The 26778-nt window shown below is 40.6% G+C and overlaps 1 protein-coding gene across 4 annotated transcripts in view; it reads left to right on the forward strand.

Moving 5' to 3' along the window:
- The window catches only part of LOC131139823 (semaphorin-4B-like), a 97864-nt gene that overhangs the window by 39821 nt on the left and 31265 nt on the right, over nucleotides 1–26778 (forward strand). Inside the window, exons 1-2 of one of the 4 annotated variants that reach the window (XM_058089725.1) lie at nucleotides 5037–5367; nucleotides 20366–20847. In XM_058089725.1, coding sequence (XP_057945708.1) covers nucleotides 20727–20847 — 121 coding nt within the window. In that variant the 5' untranslated portion in view covers nucleotides 5037–5367; nucleotides 20366–20726. Of the gene's footprint in view, nucleotides 1–5036; nucleotides 5368–12283; nucleotides 13343–13787; nucleotides 13891–20365; nucleotides 20848–26778 lie in introns of those variants that run through there. The other 3 variants (XM_058089729.1, XM_058089728.1, XM_058089726.1) reach the window with 3 other exon arrangements.

The raw sequence follows: 26778 nt of genomic DNA on the forward strand, positions 1-26778 counted from the left end.
GGTCCAAATACATATAATATATACATCACGGTGTCATTAGAGTTGGCTGACGTCATATTCTCAATCCTCAGGGGCAAAGTAAAGCATATTAAGGTGGATATAATTCATATTAATGCCCCATGTCAGCCCCTCCCGTAGATGCTGGAGCACATATTGGCTTTTATTGCTAATGGCAGATAAAGAAAGGGTTGCTAGTCTGGCATTAGGAGGCCAAATGGATTTTTGTGTGTTTTTCCTGGAGCTCAATAAAGTTAATTTCGAGGTGTCAATCAAAGATACATTTAGAATATGTTTGAACAAAATTCCATGCAATTGTACAACAAATTTTACCTTGCTTTGATCAAAGTTGATTTATTACTGAGTACAGTATAGTAATTACTGCGCCCCAATTTCTTGCCAACTGCATCATTCATGTAAACAAATGATGCATCAAATTGATATTGCATTGAGAAAAGGTCACCTTCAGGGCAGACATGGCATCTGTAAAGTCGACGTTTACAGTGTTGTTGACATTTTTATTGAATACAAGATACCCCTTCCTGATTACTCTTTTTTTTTTCACTCGTTTGAAACCTTTAAGGGCTGCACGGCGGTCGAGTGGTTAGCGCGCAGACCTCACAGCTAGGAGACCAGGGTTCAATTCTGCCCTCGGCCATCTCTGTGTGGAGTTTGCATGTTCTCCCCGTGCATGCGTTGGTTTCCTACCACATTCCAAAAAACATGCTAGGTTAATTGGCGACTCCAAATTGTCCATAGGTATGAATGTGAGTGTGAATGGTTGTTTGTCTATATGTGCCCTGTGATTGGCTGGCGACCAAAGACAGCTGGGATAGACTCCAGCAACCCCCACGATACTTGTGAGGATAAGCAGTAGAAAATGAATGAAAATGAATGGCCACCAGTCCAGGGTGTACCCCGCCTCTCGCCCTAAGACAGCTGGGATAGGCTCCAGCACCCCCGCGACCCTTGTGAGGATAAGCGGTAGAAAATGAACGAATGAACTTTATTAGAGCCCCGTAGACATGAAATAACACCCCTATAGTCACCTTTACACTCCAGCTTGTGGTTGTGAGGATAAGCCGTACAGAAAATGAATGAATGAAACTTTTAATTATTAAGGGAGAAAAAAACTTACATTACATGGCCCTGTGTGAAAAAATGATTTCCCCCTCTTTAAAATATAACTGAGATTAATCGAGATCTATGAGTCTGGAAAAATATTATAAAGCCATTTCTAAGTCTTTGGGACTCAATCAAACCACAGCGAGAGCCATTATCCTTAAATTGTGAAAACATGGAACAGTGGTGAACCTTCCCAGGAACGGGACCAAAATGACCCCTCAACAACTCATCCAAGAGGTCACAAAAGACCCCGCAACAACCCCACATATGTTTTCACACCACTGTAGAGGAAGTATGAGCAGACATTTTATTCATTGTTCAGGTGATTTTCACTAAAATGTTTACAAAATCTGAGTAAATTTGTGGAAAACTGTAAACAGGAAGTAGACCGACACATAACTCCTTGACAGAGACAATAACAAATTGTGGTTTTATCTCAAATGACGCTATCTTGCAATGACAGTCAAGGCATGAAATGTGATCATATGCATCTCCTGTTTAATTAATCTCCCTGTCACCATGACAACAAATCCATACTTGATTGACGTGTGTGTGTGTGTGTGTGTGTGTGTGTGTGTACAGTGATCATACTGTGCCTTTTCATTGTTGAATATGTTGAGCATAGACACAAGTGTAATGAAGTTTATATTTGATACAGTTGCAGGTATTAAAATAGATGCTATATACTTCTGTACTAAAGAGTACATTTATATTACTACTATGATATTCTTCAAACTCACTGTACACGGTAACATGGATTTACTTTCACTGCATTTAGTATGTCTATGTAATAAAATGAACTATATTGCAGGGCACCCTTCCCCCGAATTCCAGGAAAAATTATATGTTTTGTGATGGCACGGTGGTCGAGTGGTTAGCTTGCAGGCCTCACAGCTAGGAGACCAGGGTTCAATTCCACCCTCGGCTATCTCTGTGTGGAGTTTGCATGTTCTCCCCGTGCATGCGTGGGTTTTCTCCGGGTACTCCGGTTTCCTCCCACATTCCAAAAACATGCTAGGTTAATTGGTGACTCCAAATTGTCCATAGGTATGAATGTGAGTGTGAATGGTTGTTTGTCTATATGTGCCCTGTGATTGGCTGGTGACCAGTTGCCCAAAGACAGCTGGGATGAATATATGTTTTGCACACCTTCATTAAATACTTTTTCATTAAATACTTTTATTAAACAAACTTAAACCTGTTTTCTGCCTGACAACACTTTTTTCATAGTTTGATAGAAAGCAACATATACGATCAATCCAGGGTGTATCCTGTCTCTCGCCCAAAGTCATTTGGGATAGGCTCCAGCATACCCCAGCAAGCGGCATAGAAAATGGATGGATGAATGGATGTAAAGCAACATATTTTAAATGACAGAACTGAACCTTTGGAGAGTGATGCTGGATGCAATGTTTTATGGGAGTAAGCTACAGTGACTGCAACTGTACATCTTTAATAATTATTAATACAATTTACTTACATTTATTTGTATTATTTATTAACGTACTTACATATAGTGGTCTACCAACAGCACCCCATTGAGCTGCATTGCTTGTGATGAGTCATCAGTGTTCAGGTCTCTGAGGAGGACAAGGTCATTAGGCTCTTCTAACAATGTCACGACCTTGTCAGCATGTCAGCATCCCGACTGAAGCCATCCATGAAAATGTTAATCTCCACATCACCAAATCCAATGTGGCTGTAAATTTAAAAAAAAGCTTGTTGTTTACTTAACCCCAATAAAAGCCGCCTGGAACAGCGTTGACCTTACATGAATGGCTGCTGTGTAGTCCGTGGTGCGTTTGAGCGTCTTGACAAAGGGGATATTATTGGGAGTATTGCGGCAGATTAAGAGCGATGTGTTCAACAATGGAGCCTCTGTTAGCGGAGTATTTGGGATAATAACGCTGAAGTTGAAGTGTCCCCGGAATACGTACTTTTGAACATAAAAGTAGCAGCGAGGAACACAAATGTCATGTTTACCTTTTTTTGCTTGTTTTGTGGAAATTGCTTAAGTTGTTCAACAGGTAACTACAATGACACAAAACACATCTTTGTTTTACTTTATTTTACAAGAAAACATTCCCTGGTGTTATCTCAGACAGAAGAAAAGAAAAACAAATAGTTGTTTCATGCATGGGAGCTCTTACTAGTGTTGCGGCATGTGGATGAATACATTAAGTGTGACGAGCACGACCTGACGTTTTAGTCTTTTTTGCAGCAGTGAAAAGAGATTACATGAATGGCTGCGTACGCTTGCATTCAAGTCGTTGCCTTTGCCACATAATCCCCGCTAATGCTCTTTGTGCCGGACGCTCTCAGCTGTCAGTCATTGTTCTACTTGTCCACTGAGAAGAAGAGGCAGAAGAACAAGTGACTCAATGACACCCAAAATACAGGACGCCCTTATAGGTGGCTTCATAAAAAATATATTTTATTCATTCTATAGCTTTTAAACCGGGAAAAAATATACACAATATGTTTCCTGTCAAATGTAATTTAAATACAATTTTCTGTGTATGTAACTGACTGCCCAAAAAGTCATATCTCGGTTAAATCCGGTTTGAACAAATTGTATTATGTCTACAGATTTTGATTCTGCATATACATAGCAACTTTTGTTCAAACTGGATCAAATCTAACCAATGTATGACCGTGTGTACATTCCATTCACACCAAAGTCTGGATCAGATCTGAATTAAGCTTGGCTCGATGACACAGATTTTGACCCTGCATACACATAGCAACTTTTGTTCAAACTGGATCAGATCTAACCAATGTATGACCATGTGTACATTCTATTCACACCAAAGTCTGGATCAGATCTGAATTAAGCTCGGCTCGATGACACAGATTTTGACCCTGCATACACATAGCAACTTTTGTTCAAACTGGATCAAATCTAACCAATGTACGACCGTGTGTCCATTCCATTCACACTGAAATCTGGATCAGATCCGGATTAAACTTGGTTTGATGACACAGATTTTGATCCTGCATATACATAGCAACTTTTGTTCAAACTGGATCAGATCTAACCAATGTATGACCGTGTGTACATTCCATTCACACCAAAGTCTGGATCAGATCTGAATTAAGCCTGGCTCGATGACACAGATTTTGACCCTGCATACACATAGCAACTTTTGATCAAACTGGATCAAATCTAATACCCTAAAAATACATAAATTATAAAAAAATGTATTTTACAAATACCAGAAAAATACATAAATTATAAAAAATGTATTTTTCTGGTATTTGTTTTTTTGTGTGTGTGAATGTACACATAGAGATACATCGGTTTGAATTTGTAAAAAATTGCTGTATTTTAATGGTGTAAAACGTAAAGAAATCAATCAAACCAACTTCAATCCGGATCCGATCCAAGTTTGGATGTAAATCCACATTCTGATGCTGGTATTATTTGAGTTTAAGTTGGATATGATCCTGATTCTGGTGTTAAATCCTTATTTTCTTATAATGTAAAAAGTAATCAGATCTTTCATACCAAACCAAGTTTAAACCAAATCTGATCCAGATTTAGGTGTGAATCCACACACATTTTTTTTATTAACAATTAATATCAGGCAAAATTAATACAGTTTGAATAAAATCTGCTTTATGTATAAATAATTAGAAGCGACTGGATAATATAAAAGCAATTTTAAACCGGATCTGATATTGGATCCAAATTTTTTTTTAATCTGTCATTTTTTTTAAAATATCCTTAATTTTTTTTTTTAATAAATTGTTCAATCATTTAAATTGTGTAAATTCAGGCAGAATTTGTTCCGTTTGTGTGCAGGATCGGAACTAGATCAAGTTCCATCAAGTTTAATTGTGACTATGTGAATGCATATTAATAGAATTGTCCATATCTTATAAAATGATTTCACAGGTGAGAAAAAAAGTAGCGTCTATTCATAGTTTTAGGACTCCCACTTGTGTGACATGATGATGATGATGATGATGTGTTAGGTGGAGCAGACAGGCGTTACCGAAGCAGTTCGCGGCAGCGTGGGTTGTGGGCGGAGCTTGAAGTTTTGCAGCCTGTGTGGAAACACACACTCAGAGGCAGGACTTCATTTCAGCGACACGTCAATCCCAAACGCTTCTCGGTGGATTTAAACCATATCTCCTTCTGATTTTTATATACTTCCCAGCACCGCAAAAACCTGAAAAGCTTTCATTGGACGTTAGACGTGGAGCTTTTTAAAAAAAAACTAAATGTACCAAGCAGGAATGGTGAGTAAAGCTCTTTTTTCCCACTTTTTGCACGTTCGTACGTGTGAGTGTGTGCGTGGAGCTGTCTGTTATAAAGCATGCAGGGCTCGTAGAATTCATTTACAGTAAAATTATGCACTCTTTACCAAATAATGATAATATTTTGGTTCAAAAACACATATTTTAATGTTAATTTATTGCAATTTAGTGCTGCAGAAATTCACACGTCATTGTCACAGCTCTTATCATTCATACGTTCTAATTTTTAAGTAAAGGTACATATTTATATTCTATAAATAGACACTTGAATTGTTCACTTCAGGAACCTAGTTGTGTATTTTACAATGAAAAAAGTACAGTTTGAATCAGTACAATATTCTGTTTTGTTTACCTCTAACACAGGTACCAAACTACATGGTCTGGACTGTACCACTTTTTTGGCACTCTACCATGTTGGTACCTAAGCACCCTAAGGTTTTTGGTTTTTTTTTAATACATTTTTAGGACATCAAAGGCACCCAAATAATGCAACTATTTAGTACATTTTGGCCCACTTCAACCACAAACTAGTAAGGTACTGAAAGGGCGGAGCTAGAAACTATGGCTTTGATAGGTTCCTCACTTCCTGGTTTTGTTTAATTGTACCCATTTTAGCCACACTCAAAAGATTGTAAGTTTTTTTCAAAATACTACCACTAAATATCATATGCAAAAATGAAGATTGTGCGCATGTGCAAGTATGACATATTTCTACAGTATTGTACAGTACAGTATTTTTTTTTAAATATGCCATAGTATAAGAAAATGATTGCACATTGCCTGTTATGCGTATTATAGTGTTTTCGAAATCTGTCAAACACATTTTTGAGGACATTTTGATGACTCAGTTCCTCAATATAGTGCAGGGGTCTCACACTCAATTTACTTGGGGGCCACTGGAGCTAGGGTCTGGGCGAGGCTGGGCCGCGTCAGGTTTTCCAAAAACAAAAACCACATTTATTAAAAACAGAAAAATGAATAAACTTTGCTTTTGTTCCGATTTTCTACAAGAAAAGCTCTGATAAAACATTCCACTGTTCTCAAATATCTTACTTTTTATTTTTCTACACAAAATAAGATGAAAAATAAATAAACAAATCAAGAATAAAGAAAATCAATCAATCAGTAATAAATAAATATATAATAATAAAAACTTAAGAAACTACATATAGTTGGTGGGTAGACAAATTATTTTTTTCAGATTAAAATGAACAAAGCATTATTAGAGCCCTGTAGACATGACAAAACACGACTCTCGTCACATTTATTCTCTTTTTATTTACAACATATTGCGCAACTACAGGGTCTTGAGACACATGCTAACTCGCAAACTAGAGAGCTAGCGACCTAAACGGTAGCCTTCAAGTTATTTCCTTTAAACTTAAATAGCCAAAAACTTACCACTTCCACACGGATAGGGAGGATAACTATTAACAGTTATTTAACCTTTAACATGAACATTAATCAAACGTACTAATTTTTTCTGGGTACATGATACCATACAGCATCCATATCAAACTTGCGCGGGCCGCACTAACATTAAACTTTCATATCAAGGCGGGGGCCTCAAACTAGTGTCCTGCGGGCCACATTTGGCCCGCGGGCCGCATGTTTGAGACCCCTGATATAGCGGAAGCGTGGGTGTGTATGTGTCATGACATCGCCAACTACTGGCCTGGCATGCACATTACAGTGTCATATCATTGTACGAATGCTGATTGTGTTGATAACTTTATCATCTATTTGAAACTACTCCTATTTTTGCTAAACACACTTCCTGCATCCTATTGCTGAGGCTGTGAAACCACAATGTGTCAATGTAATCAAGATAATGAGCGATTGATTGCAACATCACGTGGAGGAAGATGATGGAATCAGACCTTCAAACGACCTCCCGTGTGGCGTGATAGTGTATCAATAAGACTGAAAAACACTCATCCCTCCTCCCTGGCTTTACTGTAAACCACAGCTGCAACAGGAAGCAGTTTTCCTTGAAACACTCAACCCCCCTCCTCCTCCTCCTTTTGCAAAAAAAAACAAAAAAAAACACATATGCTGAAACAGACCCTCACCCACGCAATCACACACACATTCAAACACTCCAAACAAACACACAAGCTCCACCCATTGCTGCACAGAGGAATGGTCAGCATGTGTTGGGAGATGCTCGCTGGTTTGGTTTTAAACACTCCCACCTCTCCAAAATATTCTGGATGACCCATTGGTCTCTGGAAGAGGCGAAGGGGGGGATGATTGTGGGGCCCTATGCAATCTCCTATATCACTACTGACATGTGGGAAACATCAACCAGGCTCGTGTCGGTGGTTTCTATGATAACACTGCAGTATGCATGCCAGGTCAGTAGTTGGCACTGTCACCAAGTGTATCAGTATTCAGTATACATTCTCAATATGTACAGTATGTACATATGTACTCGGCTGTGATTGGTCACACTCCAGAACTACTGCGCTTTCTACTTTCTAATTTAACGGGAATAGGAGTTGTTGACTTAGCATGTCTCAAAGACTAGGCACCGCTGGTGCTCCTCCAACATCGCCTGACCGAGGAGAAGCACTCATTGTCGGGCACACTTTGTCAGAAGCACCAATGGTGCCGTGGAGCTCTGGAGAACCGGGACGCAAGGACCCTGCGTCCACTTTGTCTGCCCGAGGTGGAGCACATTCATACCGATAGACAATTTGGAGTCGCTAATTAACCTAGCATGTTTTTGGAATGTGGGAGGAAACCGGATTAAAAAAACGGGTTTCTTTACATCACGATACCAATGTATTTACAAATTTAGCATCATGAACTATTTACAGTGTTCACATTAGGAACTGAACTATGTATGAGCATGTGTGTGCACACGTGTGTGCATTAAAATCTCCCTGCGATGTGTAACCTTCTGCACACTGCACTCCTCCACACTTCCTCCTTCCTGTTATGTGTGATTTATCCATCTATAATCGCTGCAGGGCTTTTATCAAATGCATTCTTCTGAAAAAAACTGTGGCAGTTTTTTATGGCTTAAAATGACTCTGAAAGTGGCATACATTAGTGTAGAGTTGCGTCAGTTATTTTGGAGTTGAATTGCATATTCTCTCCCTTTTTAATTGTGAATTTAATGATGCTAGGTTCATGCCTGCATACTCACCATGTAATGGGGTATGCATTGGTTGCATTCTGCCGTACTTCTCACTCTGAACGCACCCAAAATGCATAAAGTGTAAGTATGGAAGTGTGGAAATTGAGACACGGGCACGGCTTGTTGTTTTCCCTTGACTTGCACATGGTTGAGGTGCGTGTGCTGCATGAAGCTGTTGCTGAGTAAACTGTGAGTGAGATCCTCCCCGCAGCATTTAACTGTGAAAAGTCACGCTTTTCCACAAGGACTTTGAGGCTTTAAAGGTAGACATTTGCATTGGCTACAGCGTGTCTCTGTTTGTCTGCAGAGTCTATGCATGACTTTGTGTGTTGTTGCTGTTATATATATTCAAGACCACCTGCAGCTCTGGGAAGGATGGTGGCTTTTTGCATGCAAGGCAGGAGAGGCCTGTCTCACCTTCTTGTTGTTGTTTGTGCTTGCTTTTTTTTCTCACCCTCACTTTTGTAAGCATTGATGACTAATTTTGTTTGTTATCACCTCTTTTTGCCTCACGTGCAACAAAACAAAAGACATATTAATACGTCTTTGGTATTGAATAAGTTAAAAAGCCAAATATGATCCAATTAAGGTGTTTACATGCGTGTTTAAAAGCTAGTTTTCCATCATTCATTCAATAATTTTCTACCGCTTTTCCTCACAAGGGTCGCGGGGGTGCTGGAGCCTATCCCAGCTGTCTTCAGGCGACAGGCGGGGTACACCCTGGACTGGTGGCCAGCCAATCACAGGGCACATATAGACAAACAACCATTCACACTCACATTCATACCTATGGACAATTTGGAGTCGCCAATTAACCTAGCATGTTTTTGGAATGTGGGAGGAAACCGGAGTACCCGGAGAAAACCCACGCATGCACGGGGAGAACATGCAAACTCCACACAGAGATGGCCGAGGGTGGAATCGAACCCTGGTCTCTTAGCTGTGAGGTCTGCACGCTAACCACTCGACCACCGTGCCGCCCTAGTTTTCCATCAATTCATGCATTTTTGTTATATTTAATTGATGCTGCTGTTTTTTGTGGTTGTAATACGACTTCCCACAGTTCTCCTTCAGATAGGAAACTTGTTGAGACTGACTCGACAGCGCCTCTCCTGGTTGCAGAGAGTAGTTCACTCTTTCATTCATTCATTCATTTGCTACTGCTTGTCCTCATGAGGGTCACGGGGGTGCTGGAACCTATCCCAGCTGTCTTCGGGCGAGAGGCGGGGTACACCCTGGACTAGTCGCCAGCCAATCACAGGGCACATATAGACAAACAACCATTCACACTCACATTCATACCTATGGACAATTTGGAATCGGCAATTAACCTAGCATGTTTTTGGAATGTGGGAGGAACATTCAAACTAGAACATGCAAACTCCACACAGAGATGGCCAAGGGTGGAATTGAACCCTGGTCTCCTAGCTGTGAGGTCTGCGCGCTAACCACTCAACCGCCGTGCAGCCCTAGTTCACTCTTAACAAGTAATTTGTCTTTCATTCATTCATTCATTTTCTACCGCTTTTCCTCACAAGGGTTGCGGGGGGTGCTGGAACCTATTCCAGCTGTCTTCGGGCGAGAGGCGGGGTACACCCTGGACTGGTCGCCAGCCAATCACAGGGCACATATAGACAAACAACCATTCACACTCACATTCATGCCTCCAAACTCCACACAGAGATGGCCAAGGGTGGAATTGAACCTAGCTGTGAGGTCTGCACGCTAACCACTCAACCGCCGTGCAGCCCTAGTTCACTCTTAACAAGTAATTTGTCTTTCAATGTGTTAAAATCCAGTACTCTAGTACATGTACTAATGTGACCTTTGTCCTCGGCCACCTCCTCAAACAATAAGGGTCCGATATCCCATAAAATCAATACAGTTCTTGCCATTATAGCACGATAACGTATCAAAGCTTTGTTAAGTTTACTATATTGTGTAACTGTGACTCTCACAAGGAACTGTTGTTTCTGTGCTTTTATAGCAAAGCAGCAAAGTGATGCAGATAACGCACTATATGTTATCTAAAATTGATGCTGTTTTGTTTGTGACGGTAGTGAAGTCTTAGTAAGGTGTAAGTTTGTCAGAAAGTACCGGGATCAATCTGAGCAAAGCTGAAAGCTGGAAATCTATTATGCAACAAGTTCGTCTCCAGAGAGAAATTCCTCTGTCTTGTTATTTTTTTTCCCCCCCCCACTTCTTTGTTTTGAAAGAACTGCTGGGGGAAAAGAATAAACTCCCACTTTGGAATAAAAAACAGACTCTCAGCTGGGCCGAGTAATGTATTTCTTTGAAAATATGTTCAATTTTGCCCCTCAAATTAACTGATTAACTATGTTTATGTGTTTTGGTGTCGCAAAATGCAGCCATAGCATTGTGCTCTAGCAGCAAATCAATACAAACAGAGGAACAGATGCTGCCCGGCTATTATAAAACACACAAAAAGCTAATTATTCTCAATTTCACAGTTAAAGAGGACTGACTTCATTGTTACTGGTTATTAATCTCTGGCCCCAATCAGCCCCCATGTTGCCAGGAGGGACTGCACTATTGATGTATGGCTTCCTCTATCGGGTTTTTTCTTTTTGAATAGCTTGATACCTTTGCTACACTCCTTGTGCTGGATCTCAATAGATGTGGGATTTTTAAGTCCTGTTATCTCGCTTGTCAAACCCGCTCACCAAATAAGTCCTCACGTCGATTAAACTGCAGGGATTTAATGGCTTCCTCCCAGTGCTCACTTGGAGTCATGAGATTGGTGCTCTCTGCAAAGTACTTACTGTAGCCTCCATCATGTGGCGCAATTAGCACAGTGACCTCACAGAAAGTCTATGCCGTGTTGCTGGATCGAGTGGACTGGCTGGGGGGGGGGGTGTTATCATGAGGGTCGCAGGGGTGCTGGAGCCTATCCCAGCTGTCTTCGGTCGCCAGCCAATCACAGGGCACATATAGACAAACAACCATTCACACTCACATTCATGGACAATTTGGAGTCGGCAATTAACCTAGCATGTTTTTGGAATGTGGGAGGAAACCGGAGTACCCGGAGAAAACCCACGCATGCACGGGGAGAACATGCAAACTCCACACAGAGATGGCCGAGGGTGGAATTGAACCCTCATCTCCTAGCTGTGAGGTCTGCGCGCTAACCACTTGAACGCCGTGCCGCCGGGTAGTTATCATGATAAGCAATAATACCGGAAATGCTGTAATTGTTGTCGGGGTAAAGATGGATCATTTACAGGTGATAAATGCGAAAGTAATTTTTTTTACTTTGATAATGATTTGGAGTGCATGAGAAAGCATGAGAGAAAAACCTAAATCTATTTGACGACATGGTCATGTAATAACAATTATGTATTAACAATAATGCACAGCGATACAGTGGTTAGCATGTAGACCTCACAGCTAGGAGACCAGGGTTCAATTCCACCCTCGGCCATCTCTGTGTGGAGTTTGCATGTTCTTTCCGTGCATGCGTGGGTTTTCTCCGGGTACTCCGGTTTCCTCCCACATTCCAAAAAAACATGCTAGGTTAATTGGCGACTCCAAATTGTCCATAGGTATGAATGTGAGTGTGAATGGTTGTTTGTCTATATGTGCCCTGTGATTGGCTGGCGACCAGTCCAGGGTGTACCCCGCCTCTCGCCCGCAGTCAGCTGGGATAGGCTCCTGCACCCCCGCGACCCTCTTGAGGAAAAAGCGGTAGAAAATGAATGAATGAATGAATAATGCACAACACAGCAGCAACAAAACCAATGTTGTAATAGCAGTACAACGTAAATGGCTAAGCTAGCATTACTAGCTGAGCAAGAGTTCATTCTAACAAGAGTACGGCAGGTGTTACACATATTAGTTTCACACCAACTTCTGGACTTTTGAAAGGTAGATAAGGCCTCGAAATACAGCTACTGCCCTCTACAACAGGAAGTTACCTACAGCCACAGCTGGTAATGCCAATGTTTTTCACCCGCCGACTATAGGAAACTAGAGGTTTGTTGAATGTCGCTGTTAATTGTAGCAGTTTTACCAGAACTGGATAACATGACACACACACTCTCACACAGCGTTTGTCAAATCAGCTCCCACGTGTAAAGTATGTCTGCCGTTTCTTCCAAACAGTTTCCATCGACTCACTACTACTCAAGATGGGTCACCAGGTTAAAACGTGCAAAGTGGTTTCCAAACCCCGGAGGCGCAGAATAAACAAACAAGATTAATTTAATCTACTTTGCTCAGAGTTCCCAGAATAAACAACGGCCATTTTTAAATGCCTTAGAAAGGATTTCCTTGTAAGTGTGTTGCAATGTTTTGGGTAAGAGATGTGGGACTCAAGTGGGAATGTGGGAAATTATGTCAAAAATGGAGCCTGGTTCAAATGAATTTGTTCCTGGGTCACCATCGTAAAACCGTCATCAACTGAACAGGCAAAGTCACAGTTTAACATTCTTAACAGTGTGAGAAAGTTAAGAACCGTCTTCAAACTCAGCGGAGGGAGGTTTACGGAGTGTTTTCGCATAGACAGTGGAACTTTAGTTAGCATTATTAGCGTTTGTTCCAGAAGGTCCAACTTGTTTTCACCAATTTTTCCCATAACAAATCCTGTTTAATTCTAATTCATTCATTCCAGAAAGCCCAAAATGTGAACATAAAACATGTTTTTATAGGATTACAATTATAGTTATAAACTTGTGACATACCGTAGCTGACTTTCGGTTTCGGTGGCCATTTTGTTAGCTAGATAGTAGGATGCTAACAAGGAAGTACGTGCTTGGATTAAAACTAACCAGATAAGGCACACAAACTGAGGTAAGATTGTGGCCTAAATTTTTGATGTTAATGACAAAACATGCTAACTGGGGCAGATGCTAACCAAGGTTCAACTCTGATGGATTTTTGTGCTTGGTCATGGTTTATTTGTTTGCATCCTTAGAAGCCTAGGATTACAATTATAGTTATAAACACGTGGCATATTGTAGCTGACTTTCAGTTCTGGTGGCCATTTTGTTAGCTAGATAGTAGGATGCTAACAAGGAAGTACGTGTTTGGATTAAAACTAACCGGAAAAGGCACACAAACTGAGGTAAGATTGTGGCCTAAATTTTTTATGTTAATGACAAAACATGCTAACTGGGGCAGATGCTAACCAAGGTTCAACTCTTATGGATTTTTGTGTTTGGTCCTGGTTTATTTGTTTGCATCCTTAGAAGCCTAGGATTACAATTATTGTTATAAACGTATGGCATACTGTAGCTGACTTTCGGTTTCGGTGGCCATTTTGTTAGCTGGATAGTAGGATGCTAACAAGGAAGTATGTGTTTGGATTAAAACTAACCAGATAAGCCACACAAACTGAGGTAAGATTTTGGCCTACATTTTTTATGTTAATGAGAAAACATGCTAACTGGGGTAGATGCTAACCAAGGTTCAACTCATGGATTTTTGTGCTTGGTCAGGGTTTATTTGTTTGCATCCTTAGAAGCCCTCAGATTTAGGTGTTTCCTTACTTAGTACTACTTTAAAAAGATGCTATTCTTTTGTGAAACATGAAACATGAAAAATACATTTTATGAGGTGGAACGTGTTTGTGTGTATTATTAGGTATGTTGTTTGTCTACATGGCAGTGAACACAGCCGCATGTCAACCGCATGTTATGTTGCAATGCACCGTAATATGTACTTAAAGTGATTCATGTGCGTGTAAGCATACCGTTATGGACTCTATTTATCTTTGTCTGTTATTTACTGTGAAGTCTCACTATGTAGAAGAAGAGAGGCAACCGGATGCAATGTAGTAGCCACGGATCAATCAATAGAAAGATGATATGAGTGAATAATTCATGATACATGAAGGAAGCGTCAGCCCCCCTTTGGGATGTTTCACACAGTATGCTTTTGGTTTCAATTAGCAGAGGTATTCATAGTAAGTCAAGTAGCGTTTAGACCACTACTGTGAACTGGAAGCAGTCAAACTGTATTATTTAATGTGTATTTAAATGTATCCATTTATTGAGCTTTTCCCGTTTTTCTTTTAAAATAATTAATGAGCTAACTATATTTGCGCTATATATGCATGCTGCGTGAAATGTTTTCTACTGTGTGATGTCATGAAGCTGTCTTGCCCTCCCACTTTTTTTTTTTTTTTACATCCGACCTTGTTCTATACCAGACGTGATGAGTCATGCTTTGACGTGCAAAGTCATCAATGATGATGCATTCATGAGCAGTCAATTGCCGGCTGCCTGGCTGGCGGGAGGGGTTTGAGTTTATTTTTAACCCAGTCGTGATTTATTTGGGAGCAGGAGTCTGCTGGAATGGAACTCTTGTCTCTGTATTCTCACCTGTCCCATTCCCAAGTGGATACGATGCCCTTTTGATGCCCATATTGTTGCAAGGCATTAACTACTTTGGTATTATTAATGCCAATGAATGAATGTTGGTGTGTTGATTGTTTTGAGTTTGAGAGGTTTTTCCTTGCCTCTGTCGCCAAAGTGTTGGAAATTCACTATTTTATTGTTCATAGATCCGTAATTCCACTTCGTCATAAGTAAAGTGAGCTTGGAAAAGCGGAATGCATGCGTTCTTTCTTTTTCCATACTTTGGTTCTTTCTGGGGCGGCACGGCGGTCTAGTGGTTAGCGCGCAGACCTGTCCAGGGTTCAATTCCACCCTCGGCCATCTCTGTGTGGAGTTTGCATGTTCTCCCCGTGCATGCGTGGGTTTTCCACGTGTACTCCAGTTTCCTCCCACATTCCAAAAACATGCTAGGTTAATTGCCGACTCCAAATTGTCCATAGGAATGAATGTGAGTGTGAATGGTCTCAGGCGCCAGGACCTTAATTGTTTCCAGGAAGATGTTCTTTTGTTATGCAAAGCAATAGACTTGCTTCATGTCGACATGTCAATGGATTTCCTGCTATGAAAAACTAATAATCCCTTACCTAGTTTGCATTTTAGAATCTAATTTGCAATTACTTTTTATGAAGTCAAATTCATTTTTCCATCAAATTTGAACCAGGATGGACAAGTTATTGGTACTAATTACTCCTTTTTAAAGCATTTTTTTCCCCGTTACAACATCTTAGCAGGCTGTTGTTGTGTGAGTTATAAAGACAGACACAGCATGACGCCTCCGTCTCGTCACTCACCCACTGAGCTTTTTGTTCGCAACATAATGCCTCCAATAACGCTTGCTGGAGCCGAAGGAGAAATGTTGTCTTTTTGTAGTTTTGTAGTCAGCCTGAGTAAAATAACAATAAACCGCATCAGTTTTACCTGTAAACAACTAGACAACGTTTATTTTCACTACCTTTTTATATTATCTGGGCAGCAGATGCCGAAGATGGAATGCGAGTCGAGATGAGTTACTACATCACTGAGTTACTCGTACAAAAGCTAGACAAATGTTAAGCATACACTGTTACGCTGTTACGGAGACGGTGAACTCATCGTGACCCAGACTCCAGTCTATCATCCAATGAACCTGTCAGGTCTTTTCTTGCTCCTAACAGATGTTGGTATTAATATGGAGGCTCCAGGAGGGGTTGTAAAGGTTAATGAATCTGTAGCCGTATGCAATATGGCGCCAGATCCCCCCCTTCTTCGTGGAGACGAAGAGCCAGGATGAGCCAGATGGGCTCTACTTTAACATCCTGGCCTTGTGCGTACCATTGGTGCGAAAAAGGTTCCAAGCGTGCTGAGTTGGTACCATATGGATGATCGAGGGGATTATAATATTTGGAGCCACTAGTAATAATGAAAATAAACGTACATGCTAACTGACGAGACTGTACTTACTCCACAGTCTCTACTTTGCTGCAGGGGGCCCGTTTTTGTCGCTACTCTGAGATTAAATGTGTCACAAACTTTAAACAAACCACAGCTGTAACAATTAATCGGTTAATGAATTTACAACTATTTAGGTACAGTCGTCCCTCGCTACATTGCTGTTTGAACACTTTATCACTGTTTTTCAAATATCGATACTGTTTTGTGGTCCAAAAATATGCTTATTTAATGAAAATGTACATATATTTGTCTTAAATTAAGCATTTTCATGCATGAAAAATGTCTAAATTAACTAAAACCAACTTGTGAATGTAGTGTTCTAGTCATTTTTTTGATGAGACCACCACCGAAGCACCATACTTTTATTGCAGGTTAAAATGATCTCACACCAGGCATGATAACAATAATAACATAATAATCATAATAATAACACGGGTGACCATTGCGGCCATAGCCCACAACAAGGCAAAACTCAACTCTGAACTTTGTCGCTTCCTGTCCGCCATCGGTTCTGCTCCCTTACAAGGTGAACTATCTTAAATGGCTTATTTTGACTCATTATATCTACAATATTGGGTAATACCGATGTAAAAGTGGGTGTTATTTCATGTCTAGATGGCTCTGATAATTAAAAAAAACTTATTGAGAAGATTGTGAACTGGTTTTCCAATGCATAACTATACAAATATTCCATTTATAAAGAAGGAATGCTACTTTGCGGAAATTCACTTATCACGGTCTAAGATGGAGTCAATTAATCGCTATAAATGAGATATTACTGTATTCGATTAATCATTTTTTCCATTAAAAAATGTAAATATCCACTCTTTTCAGCCTCTGGCATATATGACTTTTTAAAAAATGATTACTCAATTAATGAAACAACAAGCTTCTCCTCCAGTGTCATTGCTGTTTGTTAGCGTGTCTTGTTGTTTAGCTGATGTATTCAGTGTGGCACGTTTTTTTCAATTTCCTGTGGGTGGAAAGTGGTAAACCACAGTAAACATAGGCGAGTGTCCCGCATGCTGTTAAATAGAAATTAACTTCAGATCAAGTTTCTTGGAAACGGCAACAACAATAAAAATGTGTCTTTCTGTGTTTTGTTAGTTACATAAGCAATAATGGCGTCACATTTATGGGTCATTGCATGAATTGGATTCCCCTAAATCCTTGCCATTTTCATTTGATAATGGTCTTAAAAAGCCTTTGTTTTTTTGCACCGTTCCAAGCGAGCTCAGATGCTTTCCGGTCAGACACTTTAACCGTATGTTCATGCCAGTTAAAGTCATTTTTTTAGAGCTTAAGCAACTCGCAGAAAGTGAGGAGAAATGTTTTGACACATTTCTTTATGGATTATCTCCACTAAAAATACTGGAAAAAGTGGTATAATTCGTCAGAGTGCCAGGAAGCCTCCCAGAAAGCCTCACTTTTCATTAAATATTAAAACCTCATGTCTTATGTTGAATAATTATGTGCTGCATGTGGAATACCTTCACCAGTTTAATTGTGTGGTTTCCGTAATGTCGTAAGGTATTGCAGTAAATTTTCAAGGGCTGAACTGACGTAAATATTATCATAGTTTTCCTGTAGATGATCCCACATGGTTGGTACCCCCCCAAAAGTAGATATGGTAAAACTACATTTTAGGTAATGAAAATGCATATAGTAAGTACCAAGCTGATAAAAAACAATCAACCATTTGGCAATGTAACTCTGCCCCGGTGCCTGCCTGCCTGCCAAGTCAGCCATCAGGGCCCCCTTGACAGCAGACAACCATGGGCCATTTATGGTTGCCCCTCTTCCATTCTTGCACCATGGATGGATTTATTACCTACCCTAAAGCCTCTGAATGAGCTCTTGAGGGAGCATTTGCATTGATAAAAGCTTTGGTCCAGAGACGCCATGTGCTCTTTACTGTTTACTCTCCAAACATAGGCGCCTATGTGGGACATCAATCCAGCATCACAACATTTGTCGTCTGCTTGTGCGTGTGTGTGTGTCTGTGTGTGTGCATACGTGCATGTGTGTGCGCATGTGTGCGTGTGTGTTGCTCTTTGATATATATATATATTTTTTTCAAATATTGTACTTTTATGTTCTTCTTTCATGTTGTTTGGCAGAATCAGTCTGTTTGTATGTACATAGATGCTGACACACAGTATGTGTACGCATATCTGTCCAAATGATACATTTGCTGTTAAACCCCCCCTCCCAAAAAAACCCACTTGCACTAAAATGCAATATTGCAATGCTGATGTTTACAATGAACTCAGTGGTATCGATGCTGGCTAAGCAGTTTTGCTCTTTACTGCTATTACAACATTGGTTGTGTTGCTGTTGTGTTGTACAGTATACGTATTAATAATGAGCATTTGGTTAAAAAGAAGTAGGTTTTTCTTTCCAGGTCCTCACACACTCCAAACCATCGTCAAAGTTTAAATATAACCTGTCATATAAAGTAATCCCTTGTTTATCCCGGTTAATTGGTTTCAGCTCTGACAGTGATAAGTGAATTTCCAGCAGGCAAGATTCCTTATTTATAAATGGAATATTTTCATAGCTAGAGCATAGAAAACCTGCTTTTGGCATTTAAATACGTTTTTTTAACTTTATTAGAAGGCTGCATGGCGACTAAGTGGTGGTGTGCAGGCCTCACACCTAGGAGACCCGAGTTCAATTCCACCCTCGGCCATCTCTGTGTGGAGTGTGCATGTTCTCCGGGTACTCCGTTTTCCTCCCACAAAAATCCCTCCAAAAACATGCTAGGTTAATTGGCAACTCCAAATTGTCCATAGGTATGAATGTGAGTGTGAATGGTTGTTTGTCTATATGTGCCCTGTGATTGGCTGGCCACCAGTCCAGGGTGTACCCCGCCTCTCGCCCAAAGACAGCTGGGATAGGCTCCAGCACCACCACGACCCCCGTGAGGATAAGCGGTAGAAGATGAACGAATGAACTTTATTAGAGTCCTGTAGACATGAAATAACACCCCTATAGTCACCTTTACACTCCAGCTCGTGGTGAGCTGAGTGAGGAAAGGATAATGAGTGACATTGGGGGTGGGTTTGGGTTAGGGGGACACAACACTTTTTTATTAGATTTTTATGAAGGATTATTCTGCCTCACCTAACTTTACAGTAAAATTACTGCATATGAAGTCTTTGAATGCATCTTGTTAATGCTTTACAGCTTTACAGTTGTTTTTTTCCAGTTAATTTAGCAATTTTTGTGCTTGAAAATGCTTACTTTAGGGGAAAAAAAGTGAAATTTGCTCAAACATGCATATTTTTTAAACTAATTATAGGCCTGAAACAGTGTGATTTGTTATTTAATATACTTTAGAAACACCATAATAGAGTGAAGCTGCAAAATTCAAAGCACAAATTGGCAAGGGACATGCATGATAAGTTTCATTTCAGAAAAACGACTTCTCTCCAATTATTATGAACGCCCAGTCCTTTTTGTGGGTTTAGGTAAATAAATATCGGTCCAAATATTTGTAACCAAAGAGTGTGTTGTGGAAGTATGCTAAGGGGCATAGTGCAGTTTTCATGTGCACAGCCCCGCTAAAGCCAATAAAAGTTGACAGAGCAGATGGTTTCATTGTGTCTCTTTGATACAAATTACAGAGTTGCCCTTGGACTCGCTGTTCTGTCATTTAATTGTCACCATTACTACAAAGTTCAAGCCAAGCTCCCATATGATATTTTTCTGATCGCTAATGACAGCATCATTTCAAACAATTATGCCGAAAACTTTGTAGGGCTTTGCTGTAAACAAAAAGTTGTGCCACCACATGAATGCTTGTTTTGATTAAGGCATTTGTTTTTATCGTCAGTGTGACGAATACGGGATCGAGACCCATTTTTCTTTGGAAAATCCTCCCATCTCTTAAAATCTTTTGCAATGAATCTCAAGCCAAATATTCTCTTTTTGTAGTTGTGACGCCTAAAGCCCGGTTTGTTGTTCTTGCAAGGGCTTTAATTTTCCATGTTTTTGGATCAGACTTAAAGACAGCCTTTTCTCTCTGCTCTGTTCTCCACAGATGACCAGCGGAGCTCGGAGCTTAGTGCCAATCACATCCACGAGCAGCATGAGCAGAAGATAAAAAAAAAAAAAAAAAAAAAAACAAGCAGCTTTTAATTCAGAAAGGATTCCTGCGTCTTTGTGTGAAGAGTCTGCTAACCGTGTGTGAAGACCTCTGGGAATACAAGGATCAAGTCAAGGGCACGTTCATCCCCCCCACACCACCCCTCCCTCACCCTTTTTACTCCACTGCCTGCAGGAAGATGCGAGTGAGGATAGAAACCTGAGCGGAGTCACAAGAGGAGCTTCATGAATTCCGAGGAATCTTAAAAACAAGCACTCTTTATTGCTGTGTTTGTTGCTGTGAGGATACCATAACCATGTGGACATTAGCGGAAGACGCACGCTGCCTTCTGGCCGCCACCCTCCTATTGGCCCTCTGCCTCCAATCAGTGATGACCACGGACGACGACGTGATGCCACGCATCAGTTTCCCATACAGTAAGTACAAATGATCCCTTAGTTATAGCACCGTCTGTCCAAATTAACTCAGCCATTTTTCAAAAGCAGTCCCTCGGCGTCGGCCATTTTTGATGATTTTGACTAGTTTTCAAAGCACACAGAATACTTTGTTCTTGGGCTATATAGATATGGTATATACCAAAAGAAAGATTAGACTCTCATCTTGCATCAGAAAAACAACTTTGTTTCTACTGTTTTCCATTCTTTAGTCTTCAGCAGTAGAACATTGGTTAGTCTCAGCAAAATATCAGTTCTCTTTTCAAGCATAACTTTCACTTTGACGCAAATTTAGCCATATATATTTAGCCAACATGTCTAAACAACGATGCCAAAACATAAACAACACAAAAATGGTTGTCTTACATGAAATTTGCGATTTCTTTTTACAAATATAACACCATGAACTATGTCCGCTTTTCACATTTGCAACTGAACTCTGTGTGTGCACGCGATACAATTTCCCTTCAATGCGTAACACGGCTCCAAGCCTTTTCACTTCCTGGTTACTGCAGTGCGCTCTTTTGCAAGGCAAAGATGCATGGTGAGCTCTCATAAAATGCACTTCTGTTACATTGTGGCCGTTTTTTTTCAGCTTAAAACTGCACCAAACATGTGGAGTTACATCATCACTCTGTTGCAAAAAACGTATAAATACATCTTTGGGGAGCGAGCCGTCGGGTTGAAAAAAACCTATAAATATGTCTTTGATGGGGGGACACGGTGGTCTAGTGGTTAGCGCGCAGACCTCACAGCTAGGAGACCAGGGTTCAATTCCACCCTCGGCCATCTCTGTGTGGAGTTTGCATGTTCTCCCCGTGCATGTGTCGATTTTTAACTTTATTAGAAGGCTGCACAGTGGACAAGTGATTAGCGCGCAGGCCTCACACCTTGGAGACCTGAGTTCAATTCCACCCTCGGCCATCTCTGTGTGGATTGTGCATGTTCTCCGGGTACTCCGGTTTCCTCCCACATTCCAAAAACATGCTAGGTTAATTGGCGACTCCAAATTGTCCATAGGTATGAATGTGAGTGTGAATGGTTGTTTGTCTATATGTGCCCTGTGATTGGCTGGCCACCAGTCCAGGGTGTACCCCGCCTCAAGCCCGAAGACAGCTGAGATAGGCCCCAGCCCCCCCCTTCCGCGACCCTCGTGAGGAAAAAGCGGTAGAAAATGAATGAATGAATGAATGAATGTCTTTGATGGCAAATGAGTTAATTTTTGAAATAAGAAATAATGGAAATTGGAATAATAATCTGTTCCGGGGTCAAACTATGTTCATAATGAAAACCTTTATTAACGCCCCTGACATACAACAATATAACAATAAGGGGCGGGACAGGAAGACACAAATGTTAGCAACATTACGATCGCTACGGTGCGAACGTTACACATTTGTAACATCTTGCTAAACGTAAAGCTTCCACGTCTGTAGCTAACTGATGGACAGTGGACAGAGCTGCAGACTTCATTTTAAGATGTGCGGCGAAGCCTACCTTTTTACACTTTTTACACAGTCTGCCATAAAAGGGTTGGTCATCTAGACAAAAAGCGGATCAGAGGTGGTACCAAGTATTTTTCATCGCATCTGAGAATCTGTCTCTAAATGTTCTGAGCTCCTGTTTCCTCAGCAGTGTTGTATTAATCAGAATAATACTGCCCATAGCGTGGATGTAGGTCAACTTCGCATTACCGATGTGACGTCGTTGTCCTTGTTTGGAAAGCAAATTACATGATACCGAATCAACTACGCCTCTACTGGTCACGGTGAAGTCGTGCAGCGGACTATTAGATCCGCTGAAAGGGATCATGTCCTCGTGAGAAGCCTTCTGATGAGCGAGCGGCCCCTCATCAAGGCAGGGACATCTGCAATGACTGTGGGCTTGAAGCCTTCATTTGCATGAGTGAATTTCTGTGTGATGAGCCGGTGGCGAGGAAGGGGGGGGGGGGGGGGGTCATGAAATAAGTGCTTTCAGGCCGCAGGTGGGCACACATGCTCACTTTGCCAAACAACAACCCTGAAACGCATGCAATCATAATTGTGTGTGGTGGGAGGGTGATTAGACGGCGCTTTTTTGCACGCCGTGTGATTGCTCACAGTCAGTGTGCTTTGTGTTTTTGAATGCAGCCGTTTTGGCCTTCTTGCACTCACGGAAATACCAAGCTCAATGCCACTACTGTATAAAAAGATAAAGTCCTTTTTTTTTGGCACACCGAGTGTCAAAAGACTGTCGGTTGACATGCAACTTCCAGGCTTTGCTACACATCTTAAATTACAGTCAGTACAGACATGGGTGGTGTACTTGTATTATACAAGATGTACAACGAGATTGGAGAGCTTCTCCTTTCAGTGCAGTAGTCAAGTTTAAAAAAAAAGTACATAAAAGTAGAGTAAAAAAGACAATTTAAGAAGATATATACAAGATATATACAAGATATCCAAAATATACACATATTATTGCATCGGAGCATATGCAGGAGCAGAAATATTAATTTCAGTGCAATGATAAATGGGTCATAGTGCAAATAATGACTGGTATATACAGATGAGTAAAGTCACATATGAGTGTATTGTATTGGGTTGTTACATAAATAAATATGATTGAGGTAGTAACAGAGGCAGTGATGGAAATATTGCACATTTGCATTATGCTAATGACCGGGTACATTGTATGTCTGAGTTCAGGGTGGTGATGGCTCTTGGGAAGAAGGTGTATGTCATCACATTACCTTAATTCAAAGTCTCCGCCCTGTTAAAAACTAGCTGTAAGTCACATGACACACTGCCACTGTTCATGTTACGGAGCGCTCTTTCTCTGATTTAAGCTATTTAACGTCTTTCTCCGAGAACTAAATGGATTACACTAAGCCGAAACAATTCGATAACATGTCGTAAATAAGTTCAACCCGTGTAAAACACGTCACCCCCCCGTAAACCATCGCTGTGGTCCTAATTGTGTGCAAAAAAGAAGAAGGGGGAGTGGACCTTTCCATCAAAAAGTGGTCTTTTTTTTCCTGGAAGAACGTTCTTTATTCCCTATTTTCCTTCCTCCAATCGCTCCCATTCTCCTTCCTTCCTTCCTAATGAGGAGACTAATCTCTCATGTGCACTGAGAGGACTTTTTTAATGTGGTGGCGATGGTGGGAGAGCGGGTCTGTTATTCATTACGGCTCTTGTGCACAGAGGCAGCACAAAGGATCACGGGACCCCAAGCAGTAAAGTTCAGCATGCGGAATGTATCGCTGTGAGTTATCACAAACACCTCTCCAGCGATGTTAGCGTCTTTCTACCGAGGAGACGCTTATTTCTTTTCTTTTTTATTTTATTTTTTACTCGGATGGAGAAAGTTCATGTGTTGAACCTGAGAAGTTTTCATAAGAAGGCCGCGACCCGAGTTCATGAACCCCGCTTCCTTGGAAAGACACACTTGTGTTTACATATTTTATACACTTTCTCTCCATGAATATCGAACTGGATAAGATTTCATGTGGAATGTTTGAAGTAGATTTTGTTTTTTACAGCCCGCTTCTTCGACACATGTCAAATTCAAGGCAGAGGGGGCCACATCGGTATTATTTTTAAATTGTTAATGCACGAGTACATGCGCTGTAAATATGCCATATACTTGATATGTAGTATAATACCCCATGATCAGTTATTAATGATAACCTTACATAATTGCCCCTCATCTGTTCAACATCAGTTGCAATGCATTTGTTCACCTCCTGTATTCCAAAAGTACTCTTGCCTATTGTTAGTAGTCGGAAAATGATAAGACAATATAGTCATATACTGTAGTGCAATGATAGTCAAGTTAATATCATGCAATATATTATATTTTTAACTATATTTAATATATATATTATATTTTAAAATTTACCTTTCATTTACTTTTGTTACTTTTCTTAAAAGCAGTGATAAAATCTTCTTTCGTCTTGTTCTCATATATGCCTCGTTCAACCCCTAGTTCCCAATGTTGATGTGTGATTAATAAATACGATCTTTCCACTCACCAGTTATCAATGATAACCTTGCATAACAGAAATAATGTAAAGAATCAGTCAAAGCCCACGGAATACTTGCAGACACACTAGCATGTGTGTTCCTAATGTAGATGTGTCATATAAGCTGTAGGATTGCTCCTCCTGCCAGTTATTTATGATAACTGCAAGCTTGCATAATGCCAACAGAACAACTCAAAATAATCCACAAAGCCCACAGTATTCTCTTTGATGCACTAGCTCAACATACTGTTGATCGCTCCTCCCACCAGTTATTAATGATGGGGGAACACAGCATACAGTATGTATATAATATATATATATATATGCCATATAATTACTGTAAATTTTGGTGTGTAAACAGTGCTGCCACTGTGCACCAGAGGAGCACAGAGCCCAAAGGGAGGCTGACGTCATTGCATCACCCCAATGAAAGCATTGCTCAGATGCGATGCTTTATGGGAAAACTATAGAAGAGTTATTGTTTTCATTTCAAAATTATGTTGGTACATCTTTAAGTATTTGTCAGGTACACCAGTTATTAATTATAACAACCCTGCAAACAAACAAACTGGATGGATGCAAAATGATTGATGTAATATTTGCTGGTGTTTCCACATGCCGCCATTCCCATTTGCCCCTTTCAAACAGAGCCTTATACATGTCGTGTATAAAGCCTTCCCTGCATATGTTTGCTTTAAATTTGACGCATATTGTGCGTTTTCCCTCATGCATGCTAATGCAGTGACCTTGGCAGCGTGCGACTGCTTATGGCGGGGAAGGTATGGAGGCTTTTGGTGATGGCGTTAAGGAGTACAGGCCAAATGCTAGTGAGGTTTTAGTCATGCTCTGATGCCCGCCTAAAAAAAAAAAAAAAAACCCAGTAGGGACACGCCTACTGATCCTGAAAAGAAAAGGCAGTCTGCAGGCCTCCAGCAGAGGTGACACTCACAAGTGCTCGCGTACGACGGCAACAATGCTCCACAACAATGGGGACGTATAACTGCGCCACGTCTGGTTCAGGCTTTTTAATGGCCTCGTCGCTTGCACGCTCCAGGGATCGTTGAGAAAAGTTCAGTCCTAACACATTTCAACAACAAGCGCTTGATTTGTAAAGAGTGGCGAGCGGCGAGGAATGACCTTGTAGTTCTTAATTAAGATGGACAGACAGGAATGTGAGGTTAATGAGAGTCATTTGAGGGGATCCCTGTGATGCGATGGTGCATTGAAGTTTTTTTTTTTTTCAGCAGACTGATCCAAATGTATGATTTATGAAGTCTGGGCAGTGCTGAAGGGAACATCTCCCAACAAGACATTTTATTTTATGACACACAAGACAGAGATGAGACAGAAACACGGTTCTTTTTTTTTTTTTTTTCCACAGGGACACAGCACTTATTAGCATTCAGCAAGCACAGGCAGTTTGTCAAGAATTTAGGGACTTAGCATGAATCAGAAGTGACAGCTTCCTCAAATCTGCTGCATCAAGAGTGAATTAATGTGAATTAGTTTCACATACTGTTAACATTAAAGGCTCGCCCATAAAAATGGTCTTGGCGTCGCTTTTGGATTCATGTTTTCCTTGTGACTAATTGCAATTCCTTTGGATTTCACCAGATAAATCCATGAATGGAGGACTGCTGGTTCATACATCTCAGCAAATCATAGCAACCACAAGATCAGGGGTCTCAAACACACGGCCCTAGTTTGAGGCCCCCGCCTTGATATGAAAGTTTAATGTTAGTGCGGCCCGCGCAAGTTTGATATGGATGCTGTATGGTATCATGTACCCAGAAAAAAATTATTACGTTTGATTAATGTTCATGCTAAAGGTTAAATAACTGTTAATAGTTATCCTCCCTATCCGTGTGGAAGTGGTAAGTTTTTGGCTATTTAAGTTTAAAGGAAAT

Source organism: Doryrhamphus excisus, chromosome 12 (assembly GCF_030265055.1).
Source record: "Doryrhamphus excisus isolate RoL2022-K1 chromosome 12, RoL_Dexc_1.0, whole genome shotgun sequence".
Lineage (NCBI taxonomy): Eukaryota > Metazoa > Chordata > Actinopteri > Syngnathiformes > Syngnathidae > Doryrhamphus > Doryrhamphus excisus.